Here is a 19,092-nt window from a genome sequence, read left to right as displayed (position 1 = left end):
TCAACATGCTACAACATGCAAATGTAAAGCTTTCTAGTACGCACCCTTTCAAAACACTCTCCACATGAAGTCCTTAAATTATAAAATATCATCATATTGCCCCTGAACTGTTTCTTGACAGAGAAAATCTTGTAAGGTACCTCGACATGAGTCCTGGATGCATCTTAATGATCTATAATGGCCTCCTCTTCAACTTTCCTTGCCAATTCAGTGATCTGGAAAACACATGATCTGTTTAAACAAATCAACCACTGATTGTGTTAGCTGATTGTGGTGCAGTCCAATGTTATTTAAACAGAAAAAAAGGTAAATGCAAAGAGGATGCCACTTTAGAAGACATACATGTCATCAAAAAAAAGGACAGGACACATTTCTTTCAGACATATTTCTCCAACATCAATCGACAGTCAAAAATGCCTTTTACACAACCAAAACCTGGGAAGAACATCAAAAACAGCACCATTTTTTTTTTTTTTTTTTATTTCCTGGATTTTCTCCAACGTGACAGTCACGTTGTTTCAAAACAAAAGGTTCTACAAAGTTATATATGGTAGCTAAGTCCAAAAGTATTTTTTGCTTGATTATAATTTCATAATATCTATACTCTTTATGAATGTTTTCTCTGTTGTTAGCATGCAGGCTGGGTGTTTTGCAAGTGTTATGTGAAAATCAATCAATGCCCTGCTTTTGTCTTTGGCAGATATATATATATATATATATATACATATATATATATATATATATATATATATATATATATATATATATATATATATATATATATATATATTTTATATATATATTATATATATGTATATTATATATATATATATATATATATATATATATTATATATGTATATAAATAAAATCACAGAGTCATGATTGTACCAGTGCTTACAGGTTTTCGAGTGTGTTGGTGCACAGAAGCCCATCAACAACAATAAATAGCTAAATCCACCTCTTAAACCTGGGATTATGCAATTACAACTTATTTTGTACAACCTGTAAAAGCTTTAAACATCTTAAAATTCTGTGTCCATATATTATTACAAACTTAATCACTGTGGAAATGCTGTGTCACACTGATGCCTCCATGACGTATGACCTTTAGGATTCAATACTCCCAGTTTTGGCACACCTTCCCTTACGGGGCCTGACAGGTTTAAGTCTCTTTGTTTCAGGTTCTCCTCAGGTTCTGACTCAACCATATCTGCCTTTAGGTTGTCAAGGTGGTTAAGGTTCAGTGCTGAGAATTAGGTGAACTGATCCTGAATATCCTTAAAGGCAACATCGACCACTATTATTGAGGCAGGTTAGCAGAGTTAAGTGAAACCAGAGTTTGAGAAACAATTACAAGGTTTGGGCTTAAACAACTAATTGATATGTTATCTGGTGAGGGACAGCAATGAACAACAATGCATAAGATGATGTATGAAAGGCTGCCAATCATACAGGTTTTGTAGTCTCATACCAAGAGACCCGCAACACCCATCATGCCTTACTGTGGTGAAAAGTGTGCTAGAAAATGGGTTAAAAAAATCTTTACACTGTTTTAGTCTGTTTTGCTAAAATGTCCCCACTCTTTCCAGAATTTACACATCACAAAAACACAGAATTGATGTATAGATGCCTTGTGCTTAAAATAAAACAACAGATCGTCCTTATATTTGCAAGCACTGATGGACTAATGATGAATGTTGACTTTAAAGTACAGTAGGACAAAACAATCTGCTGAAAACCACACTTCAATCACATGAACAACAAATGTCAACATACAGTACCTTTTTAAAAGAAGTAACAGCAAAACACCTCTGTAAAAAAATGACAAAGTCATGAAGCAATGTGTTTACATAGTGCTACAGCTAATTTCACACCTACTGCAGTACAATTTTTTTTTTTTTTCTACCAACTCCATTTTTGAGATTTGTTTTAGTCTGTATGGCTGTTGGGATTACAGCATCAGCGTAAAACTTTTACCATGGCTCTGAAATGTGAACTTACATAGGTTGTATTCATATAAGAGCACTGTTGCAGTTCTGGCACGTTCTGGTTTGACATTTCATTGTAGCCGTAAGCTATCTGACCATGTTGGCTCTGATTTTCTTACGTACCTTTCAACAGTCAAATACTATAATACACATTATTCTATTTGAATGAATGACTAGTGCTAGATGCATGGGTTTTATGGTGTATGTTTGGAGGTTGCAGAATAGTTACTAATGTTTCTTATGTGTGATGACAGTCCATGTTAAGTGGGTTAAGTAGGTGGAGCTGAGATGGCATAGTTTATGGATGATTCATGGCTACCAATACAGCCATTATAGGCCCTTCTTGGTCGGTGCACTAAGTTTTCTCATTCCCCTTATCCTGCCCAGCAACTCACGGACAAAGTCCTATAAAGAGAAAAGAAGGAAACTTAGATATGCATGCACATATACACACTTACAAATAAAAGGTTGTAGTTTGCTTGAGTTTGCATAGTAAACCAGGCAGAAGAGTCCTACTATTATTTGTGGGATATGATTAACAGAAGATGAGTCCTACATAATATAGAAACATTGATTCTTAAAGGAATAGGTAATAGTTAAGTTCATTTTGGGGAATATGCTGATCTAAGAGCACTCTCATGTCCATCCATTCATCCATTCTCTATATTGCTTAGTTCAATTCAGGGTCCCAATGGGCTGGAGCCAATCCCAGCAGATGCCAGGCGAGAGACAGGGAGCACCCTGGACAGATTGCCAGTCTATGGCAGGGCTATGCTCTCTTGTCTCTATGCAAAATCTGAACCTACAGCCAGCTGGTGGTTAGCTTAGCATAAAGACTGGAAACTGGGAACTGCCTAGCTCGGCTCTATCCAAAGGTAACAAAATCCACCTGCCAGGACTTCCAAAATTCACTAATTAAACCCTTATGATGACAAGGCTCCAGGAAATTACTGTGTGAAAAACCCCTATAAAGCCACAGCTTGTCATTTTGTACTAAAACATAACGAAAGTTCATTCTAATACTGTAGGAAACAGCCAGACTACTTGTTTCCCAGTATTTCCTGTCTTCCTGCCAAGCTAAGCTACCTGCCTGCAGATTGTAGATCTAAACTTAGTTTAGATCTATAAGGGTGGTACTGATTTTGAAATCCTACAAACCTTGCAAATAACTGTATTTCTCCAAATGTTGAACTTTTTCCCCAAAGAGGAATAAAATCAGATACATAACCCAGCTACATATTCTTTAAAGTCTTACATTTTCATTGATGTGATTTCAGAAAGTCTGACTCTCGATTTTTCATTCACCGTAATACTCTTGACTGAATTACGTGTTTTGGAATTGCTAGTACCAAAGGGAAATGTGGGGGAGAAGGAGCCCTAGATATTAAGCACAGCTGCTGCCAAAACATCCCGCATTGTGCCGCACGCATACAAAAACAGGCAGAAATAATTCTAAATGGATGGTAAAGAAACACAGAGTCTCAAATTCCAGTCACGGTGGTCCTTTAAATCACAGTGAAGAGATAATGGATTATGAAGAAAAGTAAGTCTGTGAGGACCCACAGGTTGTGTAGAGGTCCATGTTAGTGTGGTTGCGGTTGAGAATACACTGGAATTGAATTCCCCTTATTAGGGGTGACATTGCTTGTGACCTAATTACTGATGCCTCCACCTCCTCTATCTCCCTCTGCATCTCTCGTCCTCCTCTCTTCCCTGTGCTCTGGTCTTTCTTTCTCCATCTGGCTGTCTTTTCATATATCTCTCAGCATCCGTTTCTTCCATGTTACTTTGTGATGGCTTCTGTCTCTTATTTCCTTCCCCGTGTTCCATGTTTTCCTTGTGCATATTTTTCCTAACAGTGCTCTCACTCTTTCCTCCATCATCCTTCCATCACTCCCTACTTTTATCACATTCACCTTTTCTCTCCACTTAACCAGCCTTCCATTTTCACTATTTATCCCCAGCTGACTTCTTTCTGGAACTGTTTTTTTTTTTTTTAAATTGCATCTGTGCTAGTCCATACTCAAGGGATTACAATGTGTTTGAGTGGGTCGGTGCCTAGGTGCGACATGTATTAGCGGCTGTTAACTTGGCTGGACACTACTGTAGTTTTGGATACCAGTGACCTTGTAGTTGTTGCCACAAACTGACCCAATGCCATACACACACACACACACACACACACAGATGACAGATGGGGAATCCAGGCTCGATGAGGTCACCGTATGTAGAGATAATGTGATTGGTCTGCGCTACCTTTAACCACCAAAATAGCTTAACCTCACTTTACCCCAACCCAAACACTTAACACCTCTACACACACACACATCTATTGCACACTTGCAGACACATAACTCACCTCTGTTGGTTTGTAGCAGTCTATTAATGATTCCTGTGTAGACAACAGAGGAGAGTTATAGACAGTGTTACAATATTGTCTTTGAATCACTACAGCTACAGAGACTTAACCTTAAACTCTACATTTTTGCTGTTTATGTAGTTAGCTCTTTCAATAGTAGACAGCATACTCTCAATTTCCACTGCAACAAAACTCTAACTACTATCAGAAAATGCTTTGGTTGTGTAAAACATGACTGCTTAAGGAAACAAAAATGCAATGATGATGTTTCTTCACTGAGGACCTGCTTTGCATCTGGGACATGTTAGGTTTGACTACAAAGCAGCAGAAGGGAGCAACAGCACATGTTGACATGTTGTCAGGATGATATGAAAAGTCATTCTGTAAATGATGGAAATCACTAGCTGCAGTCGGTACAAATAAACAGAAATTATGGTCAGTCATAAAATAAGTTAATGTAACAGAGACCGTTACTGCTGGGTGATATAAAGTACAGAGATTTAATCTCATGTCTAACTCCCTTTTACAGTGATTCACAAGCAATGTATTAAAATGCCATTTGCTAAAAATAGACATCTAGGTACAAAGACACAGTACCCCTGACACAGTCATTGGGGTATACCTGCAGTTTGCTGGCTCTCTCGTCGTCACTGTTAACTTCCAGCAGGTCATCAATGTCTATTTCTACCTCTGGCATCTCCTCCTCCTGGAACACAAAGACACTGTTGTGGTTAGTGAGCTGCAGAAAGTGAGGAAGACAAGAACATGCAAGAGAGGAATAAGAGAGAGGAGGTAAACTTGAAATTAGAATGGAAAACTAAACAAGACTCTGTGTTGGAATGATGTGCACAAAACGCTGATGCATATTATTATCATCATGATGGAAAATGTTTTCATTGACACCAACTCTAATAACTTTTAGTTAATTCTTTTCACCCCTGAACATAAATCCAAGTCTATTTAAAACAATGTTTCCACAGATCTGTTCCCCAAATCCCAAACAGCCTTGAACATACTGTATATTTGCCTATTAGGGACAGAGATCATATGGAAATGTCATTGTGCTGGGCTGAGCAATTTACTGGCTTAGTGGTTAGAGGTTGTATTCAGCTCAACACCACTTCAAAAGGTCCTCTGGTTAGTTTTATTTCACCCTAAGGCTTGTGCAGAAAAGGCATATAGGGAGGATCAAGCCTTCCCTCAGCTACCGCATGATGCATCCTTCAGACTTCCCCTTCTGGGAATTAAAGTCAGAGAAGCCATGGACAAGTGCATGTCCTTTGTTCAAGTGATGGCCTTTACCAGCTGCTCACTAACAGCATACTGCAACATGCTGCATGATTGCAGCAAAATGGGCACCACTGCCACTCTCACCCCAACACCCCACAGACATATTAGATGATTTCCCACCTTATGACATGATTTCATTGTCAAAATTCATTGCCAGTGCAGCGTGGCCCTTATATAATAAATTGGAAAGCAAGGGTGTGGAGCTCAGTGGTGGGTCTACTGCACTTACATACAAGTAGTTTTCGTCACAGCCTTGAAAATTAATGTCTGCTTTTCATGAACTGAAACCGCAAAGTGTTTGAGTTGCCTAACTAACTCTAACCATAGTTTATTTGCCTTCATATCCAAACATGCCATGGATAGACACTGAAGAAAGAAAGAATTTCAAAGACATACACACATGATGTGGACACTGAATATATTGTGATTTTCTCTTTTTACATTATTGTTCAATATCAAAGTTTTCCATTAACACAGTCAGGTGCCAATAGGACAACAAGCTCCACTGAACCACTTTGACAATCCCACTAAAAATCAACTTCCAGCTTTTGAAGTTTCAGCCAATTTCAGTTACTTTAAGATCATAGTCCTGGCTGCTTGGTTCATCATTTCTCATGATCCCTTACCCATAAAACCACAGGCAGCTACTCGTTAGCTTGGGACATAAGACCATGTCACAAACAACATGGGCCACAATTTACACTAAAATAAAGTGTGACTCTAGAGTGAACTCTGCTATTTTCCTCAGACATGTACATAACCACAAATGACAGATTGCATACTAACCAACATTCATAAACAATAGCTAGTATGTTCAATAGCAGTAAAATTATAGGATGATCTCTGATTAAGATCAAATGCTACAATACTGACTGAGTTTAGGGTTGTGTGTGTGTGTGTGTGTGTGTGTGTGTGTGCGTGTGTGCGTGTGTGCGTGTGTGTGTGTGTGTGTGTGTGTGTTTAAGTCTCTCGGAGGACTCCTGTGTGCTTCAGCCTGCAGTCTGCACAGGTATTCAGACACAGAAACAGCGAGGACAGAAGGATGATTTGATTTTAGCTCCCGGCATTAAAGCTCAGTCTCTATTATCTCAGTTTTCGGTGGGTGGATTGATGCGCACAGAATGGAATTAGCTCACAATTATACCTTTGAAATTACAATAATAAATGGAAGACAAGCTGCAGGAGGCTAGCATGGTACATTATGTGCTCTATGTTTGACAGAATTACTACAGATGAATTATTGTACCAAGTGCAACTGGAGTTTTTCATAAAAATCTTTTCTTTTTTTTTTAAATTCTAAAAATCATTAACTGTAAAGATTTGTGGTACAACAGAAATGTAGGTCTCACAAGAAACATTTTGTTAACCTCATATTTGACATTCATACACACACTTTCACACAAGTCTACCACAGCTTCATCCTTATTCCTGAGCTGTTAAGAGGCATTTACACAACCAGCATTTTAAGCATCCCCTTCTCTCTACAGACAAGTGTAGCCTTTGCCCTCTTTCTCTGAAATCTCTTTCCACATCCTAGTTTGAGGGTCTCACTTCAAAATTCCCCATTGTTCAGGAAACAGAAAACAAAGTTGGAGAAACTAGGTAATGTGGCAGCCTATATCAAAGCCTGTCATTTATTGGTTTTGTAGTGGAACCAGAGGACTAAGGTTATATGCAAATACAAAACATCAGAGAAGAGATAAGCTATTTCACTCTGAGGAGAAGAGGAATAAATGGATAAAGAGGAGTGGGAGGCAACAATGAACATTATGTGGTTGCCCCTAGAGTTTTATTATTATTAATTCTTATGCTTTTCATCTTAGTGTGGTTCTCTATACTGTCCCATAAAGGTTGAACGAACCAAAAAATAGAGATAAAACTGCACTCACTGTACTTCAAGCTAGGCATCAAAACCCATCAAAGGTTTGCACTAGAATTACAAGACACTAGTAAAAACTGCCGTTCCTTCTTAAAAGGTCAACCTGTTTCCACCTGGCAGCAGCTACCTGCAAGTTCTGAAATATGAACCGAGCACACTAATCATCGCCTGTCATGAATGCCAAAAACAACAGATGAAATTTAAAACAACAACACTAGGCAGTGCTCAGCTAGCACTCTGTGAATTGCTGGTTCCCATACAGAGAAAACCTTTAACCTGTAAATTGAGATGAATTTGTAAACTAGAATGAGTGAAGCAAAAGCCGGCCAGAAGAGTGAATTTAACACTGACCTACTTTTTCCTGAGAGTTGAAGGGAAAAGACAATATCTCATCTATCTATCTAGTAATCAGTCAATCACTCTGCCTTGTGTTCATGTGTGTGTGTGTGTGTGTGTGTGTTTGTCCCTGACTATTCCACATGTCAGCAGGCAGTCGGTCACCCTCTGTCACCGTGATTTGTGCTGACTTCGGTAGGGCTGGTGTGTGCATGAAGCATGACTGCAGGCAATTGCCAACAATGTGTGAATCCTCACACACACACACACACGCACACACACGCACACACACGCACACACACACAGTTTAATGCCAGCACCAGTCTGCAGAGAAACACTCGCTACAGGGTTCTGTTTCTCTGTGGAGCTTGTAAGAAAGTACCTACAGTAAGTCTAATCAACATACTCCACTAAGTGACAAAAATGGAAAAGCACTCACACAGTTAATGTGCAGATAAACACTGAAGTTGTTGTTGTCCTGCTGGTGATTGAGAGCCTAAAATAGTTGAGGTCACGCCCTCTACCCTTGGGGAAAATAATTTTCCATTGTGACAGAAGTGGAAGGGTGACAAAACAACAATGAATCAGAAGCTATTCAAGCCACAATACTACATTCAAGGCAAACAATATATGCTCTCATACACATTAAATATTATTTGGTTTTTGAGTGTAGTGTTCAGAGGCGGTATTGGTGCATAATACAATGCCTGACAGACAGACACACACACACATATATATATATATATATATATATATATACATACATACACACACATATGAAAAATTAGTCAATGTTTACTTGCAGTATATAGTTTACATTGGAATGCATGAAAATGTCTATGCGTGTTTATCTATGAAAGAAGTGTAGAAACATTTGTTGGAGATAAGGGGGCATATGCAGAAAAAAGACAGCGATAAGAAAAGGAAAAGAGAGTTTGTGTGTATCTTATGTGTAGATTTTAGTGTGTGCAAAAGAGATAACAAGGGGCCAAGTGTTTGTTGTAATGAAGGCAACTTTGTGTAGACTCAGTTGGCAAGTAAAAGAAAGTCAGGGAGAGAAACACAGAGTGAAACAGACAGTCAGTGTGTTTGCTGTGTGCAGAGAAAAACGTGCGCATGTGTGGCAGACTTGTTTTCACCGACAGCAAAGCAGCCGGCAGGGTTTTCAGTCTGGTTCATCTGTGATGAGGTGAATCAAAGCTAATGGAAGGGGCCCGACCCTGTGACTCACCACAAACTCTATTCAGACTCTATTCAAACACTTAAACAAAGAGTCAAACTCCTTGTGACAAAGAACCATTTCACTCAGCCAAGTGAATCATGATTATTCCTATTCATAGCCTACATACATGAACTAGATTTACCAGTTGTGTTTAGCAGGGGTTACGTTTTTAAGTATGTCATGCCAGTCCATGGCATAGTAGGTTAACAGTCAGCCAGCTGCTAACTTGTGCTTGAAATGCCACAGCAGAATTTAGTTTCATGTTTTTGGATGGATAGCTGTGCCCGGTGAAGACAGTCCAAGGTTTGATGAGCTAGTTTTCTGTAGCTTTGCCATCCTGGCTACTTGTACTGTGAGAAGTTCCTCCCTGAGAAATTAGTGCAGCTCTGCAGAAAAGAAAATAATGAGGTAAAGTTTGTTAATTAACCTGCTGCATTTCTCAATTCTTTCACTTCTGTTTTGACAGAGCTGTAATCCTATTCTTGTTAGGTGGCTGCACACACTGTTTTCTTGATTTGTAGTCAGTGTGTATCTACTTGTTTTGTATTTTGTTGTAGCTGTTTTTCACCCATTATTTCTCTGCATTTTGTTGTTGCTTGTAGATAATCTCCAATTGAGAGGTTTACAGTCCCTTTAAGGATCTCCTCTAGGGCCCCCAGACCCCATGGGCCCCCGGACCTGTGCCCAGTACGCCTGTTCAGTAATCCACCCATGGCTACATCACTAGGCTCCAGCAGATCCACGTGACCCTAAATAGGAATAAGCAGGTATAGATAATGGGTGGATGGATGTAAACAAGGAAAAATAATTAAAGGATAGGGCAAAAAAGCAAAAGAAAAGATTGAAATGTTAAACAACGAAATAAGAAGGGACACTGAAGAGATGCAATAAGTGAAAAGGAATGAAGAGAGGCAAGTATGTGAGCAATAACTAGAATACATTGGAGGAGAAAACAAGATGCATGGAGATGGGGAGTGCACAGAAGTGGGTCACGGTGATGATGAGGCAGAGGGGAAGGAAGAGGAGGATTGTGCAACAGTAAAAACCTCCCAGCTCAGCTTTCTTTGTGTCTCTACACTGCCATGCTGTGTCACATCAAAGCGAGGAGGAGCTCAAGGTGGGATGAATTAATCTTATGGGACTGAGTGAGGAGCAGGAAACGGAGAGAAACTGCACGACAAAGAACACAGGATGAGGACGGGACAAGAAAAATGATAGGAATCCTGGAGGATCAAGGTGAACAAGAGGTCAGGAAGAATACATGACTTCATGAAGCATGGGAAAACAAAAACTGCAACTGTAGGATTAGGTGATTCAAAGCCCTTTTCCACATCCCTCCTTTCCTCCTTCCCCTCCCTCCCAACACCTCCTTATGGCCCCCTGAGCAATATGATTTGCTGAAACCATACATGGATAGAGTGACTTCACTGGATAAAGTCAGCTGCTGCAGCTCTTTCCCACGCTGATTCAGCTGTGCTTCAGAGGACGTTGTATATCAGAGGGGAACTGGTAGAAAAATGAGGGTTGGAGGGAGGAATTATCCTCAGAGGAGAGTCTGAGTTAAAAATAACTCTCATTATGCATGCTGAACTTTGGAAGCTAACTGTAACCGCACCATTCATCCATCCCTCACTGTGGTAGTTGCAGCCTCACACTAGTAATCCTCGTGTTGTTTTACTTCACAGCTTCTATCAATGAGCTCCCAGGTCAGCTAGGACATGTCTCATATCAGGATCCGCTTACTTTTATTGCCAAGGATCTCTAATAACGGTTCCAATGCACCTGCCTGTTGGAGTATATTTGGACCAGTGCATCAAAAGCTTTGTTACTCTTCCCTGTTGCTGCCATAGCTGGATATGATGCAAAACATTTTGTCATTACCCCTAGACTGAGCTGTCTCTTTTTTCATGGGGTATGTAGCTGAAATGCAGCATTTTACTGGCTTTATTATGGCGCTGAACTGAATGCACTGTAGCCCATTGTTAAAAATCATCAACTCTACAGACAATAAATATGCACAGGCTAACAAAGCAACACATAAAAGCCGCCCACAAACCAGGATACCCTGCACGTGTTCTCATCAGCCATGCACATACACTGAAAATAACCTATGCAGTGAATCCTGATTAAAAGTCCAGAGTAAGTATTATTGTGGAACATCAACCAGGAAAATACCAGCATCTGTCTTGTGACACTGTTTCACAGTTTTGTGGTTCAGGACCATGTGATTCACTTTACTGAATTTATCAGGCAGGCAGTTTCTCCCTGAGGCTACTGTATTGACGGCTGAGGCCCTGTGGACCTTTGCCAGAAGTGCAAAGCCAAGCTTCCACTCAAACTGGACGTATAATGCTAATAGCATCAAGGTCACATGCAGGCAGTTGGTCAGCCAGTCAGCAACCATAACAATTAGCTAGATAAAATATTAATGGATTTATTAAAATGTATTTTTGTGAAGATATAGATGTCAGGTGGTGGTGTAGTAGTATCAAAGCTGACCAAGAATAAGATCATTCATTCAGCGCATGCAATGGTAACCATGTAGGTAAAAGACACACCTATACTGTATACTGTGTGATCCCACTTCACAGACTTTGAAAGTCAAAACAATGATCTTCCTTTTCTCCATCTTCCCCTCATCTCCTTCTCTGTGAGTCTCTTCCTCTCAGCCATGTGAATGACAACAGTGTTTTGCATCTTTATGCAGTGCCAACCCTCAGAGAGTGAGTCAGTGTTGTCTACAGAGCCAGTTTATAAACTGTGCCGATCCACTGACAATAAAACCAGTGATTAACTGGATCATCTTGGGCTGGGTGGAGATGTCATAGGCAGAGAAGAAAGTCAGTGTGTGAGTGTGAAAAGTCAATAGCTCTTCCTTTCACAGCCTCAGTGGCTTCCCATTTCTGCCAGTCGGCTTACACATCTTGGCAGATATCTTTAATCACTTTGCAGCTGACATCCCATATGAAGACTGATTCAGTTGTTGAAGAATAAGTGGAAAACATAATATTTGACTATTTATAAGTCCAGTTAACAATCTGCAGATATTTTCTTCCTTTTTATTTTTCATACTATTCATCTTTACGTTCTCCTCCATGAAGCAGACAGCCTGATGTACCTCCCGATGGTTGGCATTAATTCCTGAATCCTCCATGACCGCATGATGGCCAAGCCCATAAACACAACGTTCAGGTTTAAGAGAGTCGGAAACCACAGAGGACAGGGGGGAAAGGGAAGCGGAGAGTGAAAGACAGGCTGACGCAAACAAAAATTAGATGAAAATCACTTCATATCATCAACCTGCTTCAGTGGCCCATCGCTGTGATGGGACCTAAGTTGAGATGAAAAACACTGCGAACAGCACAGAAATTAACAGCAGGACAGAAAATCAAATGTAATAAAGAGGGGAACAAACACACTGCAACTTTGGTCCTTCGTTTTGCTTTTGAGATAGATATTTGACACCTTCCTGCTACGTGTGCATTTATATCTGTTTCAGCAGCTGGTGGCTAGTTTTTCACTAAAAGGCCATCTTGTCAACACCCCTGGTTTGTTTAACATCAGATGCCTGTGTCTGCAGGTGTTAAATGAAATGTGTCAACGTGCTCACACACAGACGCTAAGCACATTTCTATTTTTGTCTGTTCAGTTTAAGTGGCAGATAGACGCCTGCTTTTCCAAGCACACATAACAAGCACAACAATGACCTTCCCCGAGATCCATAAACTCATCAGGACCACTGGCTAAATCAACCAATGGTCGGATCTGTCCCTCAGATTGTAATAACTGAATTAATGGTGAAGCATAATTTAATGTACATGTGTATTTTACTCATTGTTTTTCTCTCAGATTTGCAGATTTCCTTGTACCGGTAATCCATACACTTCACATACAGAATATCCAGTAACCTTTGTGGTAACGTAATGCTTCTGTCTTTGCATGTCGATATGTGTGCGTTTATCCCCAGCATGCTATTCCTAAACCTATTGACTGTCCCTAAATGACTTGGCTTGGATTGCACAGTTAACTCCATTGCTGCTACCCTATGAGGTTCACATGATATCTGGTGGTTCTGCTTCCCAGCAAGAAAAACATGAAAGACAACCAAGGGGAAACGTTACTGACAAGGTCACAGGAGAAGCAACGGGAGAGGGGGATAATGATACAGGCAGAAAGAGATTAATATGCTCATGTTTTCCACCAGGATGTCTGTGTTGATGCTGGGAGAAAGAGAAGTCAGCAAAAAAAAAAAAAAAAAAAAAAAAAAAAAAAAACCCAGATTAGTTTGTTCCCAACACACATGCAAACATCGCCTTGAGACAGACCCTCCTACACAAAACAGAGTGGAAGATAACCGACCCTACATATTGTAGGTGATTTTCAGGAGAGAAAGACAGCAGCAGATAGAAACGTTATCTATTATTATCTGCAGGAAGATGCTCCATCTCCTGCTTCCCCTAATCCATTTAGTTCAAATATGTACACTGACCTGTATAGTTTCATGTTAATGTATTCAGGGAAAGACTGCAGCATGCACCCCAACAACGCAAACTACAAAACTGCAGCCTGCAAGCCAACGTATCTACTACTGTTGGTAAATGTGTGCTGACACATTCTGCCTTTTAATCACCTAAACTTAACCTCATCATTAAACTGCACTCCAGTACAGTCTAGCCCTGAGAGTGATTGGTATAGTGGATTTTCATTTACAGAGGTGATGGAGGTTTGCAATGAAATGAGAAGCAAAGATTGTGGTGCAAGTAAATGATGGGGCACATTTACATGACAGTATCCCTATAATAAAACTCAATCCTGAATTAAAGGTGCAAATTGATAAAAGAGCTTTATGATCAAAAATTTCCCTATTTGTTTTCCATACTTTTTTTTAGGTCTGTGATTATTTTGCATCTCTTTCTGATCATTCAGTGTCTTATTGTGGTAATTTTGCATTTATTTTTGGTTCTTTTGTGTCTTTCTAGTCACTTTGTATGGAGTTTTGGTCCAGCGAGGAAAAATAAATGTGTTAGAGGTAGAAACCACTGCAACAGCATCTTCATAGTGTCACCAATGGATTTGTTGGATACCACTATAACAGGAAAACATCAATGAGACACTGTATAACCTCCACTATGGGCTGTACTGGGAGCCCAAGGGTCCTTGGCTTTCTCTCTCTTTCCCTGTCTCTCTTTAAGTCACCCCTCTCCTCTGTTCTTCTGTTCTCTTCTTTTTCTCCTCTCCCCTCTCTGTCCTTTGAACAGCGAAATGAACAGGCAACATATCCCAGGAGACCGGAGGGTTATCCATCTTTGACAGAACTCACCTTCTGTTATCCAATCACCCAAGAGAGAGAGAGAGAGAGAGAGAGAGAAATGGAGATTCGAGGCAAATTAAAATCAATGTTGGGCAAAATGTATTTAATGGGAGCCAATAAACACTTCAGAAGATGAAAAACATAAATAAAATCTGGAGATTTTCTTTACATAAATGTCCCGTTAGCTACAAGGATAAAATGTCTTGGGAAATACAGAGTTGTATGAGAAGCTTGACATCATCATTATTCTTCTGTGCTACATACAGTATGAAGTAAACACTTAGAGATGCAGGATTAGTATAACATTCAGACTGGAAACAGGAAGTCATCCAGCCTGTTTCTGCCACAGTGCTGTGAAACAGAAAGCTGTGGGTTGTTTTTTTTTTTTTTTTACAATTACTTTGTTGCACAATTAGTGACTAATTTGTGGTTGCCTGTAGGTGTGAATGTGAATATGAGTGTTTGTCTGTCTCTATGTGTCAGCCCTGCTACAGGCTGGTGATCTGTCCAGTGTGTACCCCACCTCTCACCCAGTGTCAGCTGGGATTGGCAATTTGCAGATTTTGCTGCTGAAATTCTCATATACTCATTATTGATTAATAAAATCCGATTTTGTCTCACCTAATACTTTCTCTGTTCTGTCACTTTAAGCATCACCAAAAACAGGCACCACGTTACATAATATGCTCAGTGACAGTCTCTACTATCAGGTTTTCTTATGGAACTGATATAGAAGCTGACCTTTAAGCCTGACCAGCACAACCAAATCAGCAGTCTCTCATTATATCTACACACAAAATACACACCGGTGTGTATCTTAGGTCTGACAGTCGAGGTGTTAACAGAGAGGAAGTGGGTGTGACTTCCTGTTTACAGCCATGTCACCAAACATCCATCAAGCAGAAAAGTCCACCTGTTCAAACACTGCCTTTTACTTATCCTTTCACAGACAGATGCACGGATGAGCAAAGTGACAAGTGTCTGAAAAATGATGCCAGCCACCAGTCAACACTGTGATCATTCCAGTATCCAGCATGATAGCAACAACTCCACCGAGCCAGGGGGTTATCATGTGATATTTTCCCATTTGCCGTGTGAATGACATGACGTGAGGATGTGTCACCCTGATGGGAATATCTACCCTGATATATGAACTGCAGAGACATTTGTCTATTAAAGTCATGACATGCAATGGCGAGGGGAGGGGGTGGGGGTCCTTTTCAACACTCATACTGTAGCAAAGTAAAAGATAAATGTCGTACCATCCAGAAATCACAATACTCTGCAGCAAGATGCTGAGTGTTTTCGACCATTCATGTAAATATTCATTTGCATTAAACAAATCAAAAGGCTGGAATCAAAAACCCTGCAGGTAAACATCCATTGGAAGAGAAAGCCATATGCTGCATGACCTATCAGAGACTTTCTGAGATTAATGCTGGGCTGATGCACTCCAGCAATCATCAAAAAACATCAAATTGATCAGTTGAGTCATGTGGGACAGGCATCATACAACTTGTAGTTGAAGCACACCTGCAGATGACATGAGCCAAAAGCTCAGCCATGCACTTTGAAATGTAAACTAGTTTTCTTGCAGAAAGGCTACAGTATTTCCTACAAGAGTGAGAACCAAGGTGGGGGTGTAGAGGAGAACAAGCTTGCAAACAAGAGAAAAGCCATAAAAACAGCAGCTGAGGGTGGGATGACTGCAAAAAGTTTTAAATTCTACCAGAAGAGATCAGTTTGGAGCTAGAGGAAGTGATTATGGTTTAGCTTGAAGAGTCTATTTGCCTTCAGTGTGGGGAACGAATATTTGCATTGCATTGCTCTGTGTTCTATCAGCAAAGGGACAAACTACTAAAACAGACAATAATGCTTTGACGTTGAAGTGTCCCTGCTATCCTGATTTGTGCATGTGTTTTCTGGACACGTGCACTCCCTGCAATGAATCATTGTAGGCTAATGGTCAGACATGCAACATGCTACTTAAATAAATGACCACATGCATACAAACACACAGACACAGACAGACACACACACACACACACACGCACACACACACACACACACACAACCTCAGTCTTCATAAAAGGCATTTCCACTACAGGTTCATATGTGGACACGTGCTGGATGCACGCTCACACCCTCTATTTCATCCCGATTGGCTGAGTCTGAGGTGACAGATATACTGTATGCCTGCGGTGTGTATGTGTGGGTGGTGCTGACCCTCTGCTGTAAGGAAAGCAGGCCAGTGCTAGAGCAGGTGATTGGCTGGCGAGGAGAGCCAGCACATCCCTACCACACTGTCCGTCTTTTCTCTTCTCTGGCCTCCCCCCCGACTTGGCTCTGGCAGTAGATTGTGTGTGGCATGGGGGGCGCACACACACATACAGTGCCACATCACCTATAGGATCTCTCTCTTTCTGCGTTTTCTCTCTCCTTATCTCCAAATGCACAAACACAGACCCACACGCACGAAACCCCACGGTGCTCCCATTCCCCTATTAAATGTTAAAGAATGCGACTTGTGAACGCGAGAGCGCAAAATAATTAGGCTGTCCATATCGTCTGGCGTCAGATCATCCCTCGAATGGTGAAGAGAGCGTTTAAAAGGTCAGAAATTTTCCACAGAAACGACTGAAATATTAATTCAAACGCGTGGTGTGTTTCTTAACCACAGAAAAACTGAAATACTTAGCCTATCTGCTGTGGCTTAACACAGCCTGTCAAATAGATTAATACAGAGGCTAAAATTACAAACAGTGCCAAATGTATTTCTCGGTGCAACCGAGGCGATTGGTGCGTAAAAGGCGCAACCGTGCAGTTTCTCAACTGGTGAAGATGTGAGGGGACAGTACTCAGTGTTTAGCCTTGCAGCAAAGAGCCACATAGACAAACCAGACAGCTTTGTGTTGCTTAGCCCCCCTGCTATTCCCGCCTGAGTCAAAAACCGGCAGGTGTCGGTGTTGCAGAGGACAAAGAAGCACCAATGAACCCAACGACACAAGCTATTTAGGATGGTGGCAGCGTCCACTGTAAATATGGTTGCACGGTTTGCAAAGACTGAGGGCTGAGCATCTAAAATCAGCGATGAGACGCCATATGATGCAGTTCTGGCTGCAACTCAATAGATACAGCGCGTGTAAAGCCGGAGAGTCGGGGTTGGGGAATGACCTATAGGTCAAATGAATGTAAATTTGATGTAATGCTATAAACCCATCCTGTCATGCTCCCACAGCACTGACAAAGTGTGTATTCAAAGCTGATGTTCCCCTTAACCAGTGTCTCCCTGTCCATCTGTCTCGGTATGGTTTGGATGTGTCTGTGACAAGTGCGCGCCCTAACCGAGTGTGATTTCTGTTCCACTCACCTCACAGTCATACAACTCGCTGAGCTGCTCAATGATCCATTCCTCCAGGACCAGTCTTTTCCGCAGTTCTTTCCTGTCGTATTTGACCGTCACTTTACCCTGTTTCTTCTGGACCGGATCGTCCCCAGTAATGGAGCCGGAACCCACGCAGCCTACCCCGGGTGCAGCTTGAAAGAAGACGCGGCTGCCGGCGGTGGGCAGCGGGGCACTAGTCTCGGTGCTTGCGGCCGACATTTCGGAACGCTGGGGCTTATTACTGAACAAATGTGTGAATGAGTGAGGTTTGCACCGCTGAGTGGAACTGTGTGCTGCACGACGAGCAGGAGAGTGTTGAGGAGCTTTTAAACAGCTGCTATTTAAAGCGCAGCGCCGGAGACGGCCGAGGAGGCGGAGCGAACGCTGCAAGAAATGAAGCACCTTAGGCGCGTGGTTTCTATGTCTCCCTTGAAAATCCAAACCTTTTACAATAGAGTGGAATGAAATTAGACCATAGGTTGCCAACACTGCGCTTCATAAACGATTTTTAAATAACTGTAAAACAGAAAATGGTCATTCAGCAGCTGTTAAAATACTAAAGTTCTGCAATGATTTGAATTCTTCAACCTGAATGTTGCCATTGGCAGGTAGACGGTAAACCATTTTTTGGAAAAGATCCTGAAGACTGATCTATGATACAGGCCTAGGCTTTATATTTGATAACGTGGCCATTTTTTGCAGTGTTTCAAACAGATTCTCTCAATGGTGCTTGTCTGTGCATCAGTGGAGAGCAGGCAGATGCTGGTGTGCTTCAGCAGAGGGTCTTTCTAAATTCCAGCCGTGCTCTTCTGCCATCTTGTGTTAGTATTTGTTTATTGAACTGTATATTTTAGGTTATTATGTCACTGTATCTGTGAAGCACAGATGTCTAGAAAAACCAAAGATGGATATGCGCACCTGAAATTGGATCACCAGCATGTATTTATATCAATATGTTTGAACCCAAACCTCAGTAGGCTAAGACATTGAGGAAGTATGTTGCGCCACCTTTTGGTCACAAGGAGAATTAATAGTAGCAAATACATATGTAACCTACTGATGTGAGAGTTTATCGGGTACAGCTAAGAGACTAATGCAGTCAAATCCAACAGTCCTGCAACAAATCGTCCTTCAGTGAGGTGATAGTGCTGAGCCCCTCTGCTGCCTATAGCCACAAAGGAGAGATAAGCTGTTTGTGATTACATTCAATGATCATTTGGATTCGTACATTTTGAATAAAATGCTGCTATTGTTTCACTCAATTTTGGAAAACCTTATGCTGAACAATATTCATCCATTATCTATACCCATTTTTTCCTA

The 19,092-nt window shown here is 41.0% G+C and overlaps 1 protein-coding gene across 1 annotated transcript; it reads right to left on the bottom strand.

The window, feature by feature from the left end:
• Window positions 1–1,879: 1,879 nt before the first annotated feature.
• On the bottom strand, window positions 1,880–18,087 carry ppp1r14c (protein phosphatase 1, regulatory (inhibitor) subunit 14C). Its single transcript, XM_026317976.1, has 4 exons — window positions 17,758–18,087; window positions 4,972–5,055; window positions 4,350–4,382; window positions 1,880–2,395 (listed from the first exon to the last, which is right to left on the bottom strand). Exons 1-4 carry the CDS (start codon window positions 17,989–17,991, stop codon window positions 2,321–2,323), a joined length of 426 nt encoding a protein of 141 aa, XP_026173761.1. The 5' UTR covers window positions 17,992–18,087; the 3' UTR covers window positions 1,880–2,320.
• Between the last annotated feature and the right edge of the window lie 1,005 nt (window positions 18,088–19,092).

The sequence above is a fragment of the Mastacembelus armatus genome, chromosome 24 (assembly GCF_900324485.2).
Source record: "Mastacembelus armatus chromosome 24, fMasArm1.2, whole genome shotgun sequence".
Taxonomy (NCBI): Eukaryota; Metazoa; Chordata; class Actinopteri; order Synbranchiformes; family Mastacembelidae; genus Mastacembelus; species Mastacembelus armatus.
The sequence above is the reverse complement of the archived record's forward strand: the minus strand, read 5'-3'. Positions and strand labels throughout refer to the sequence as shown.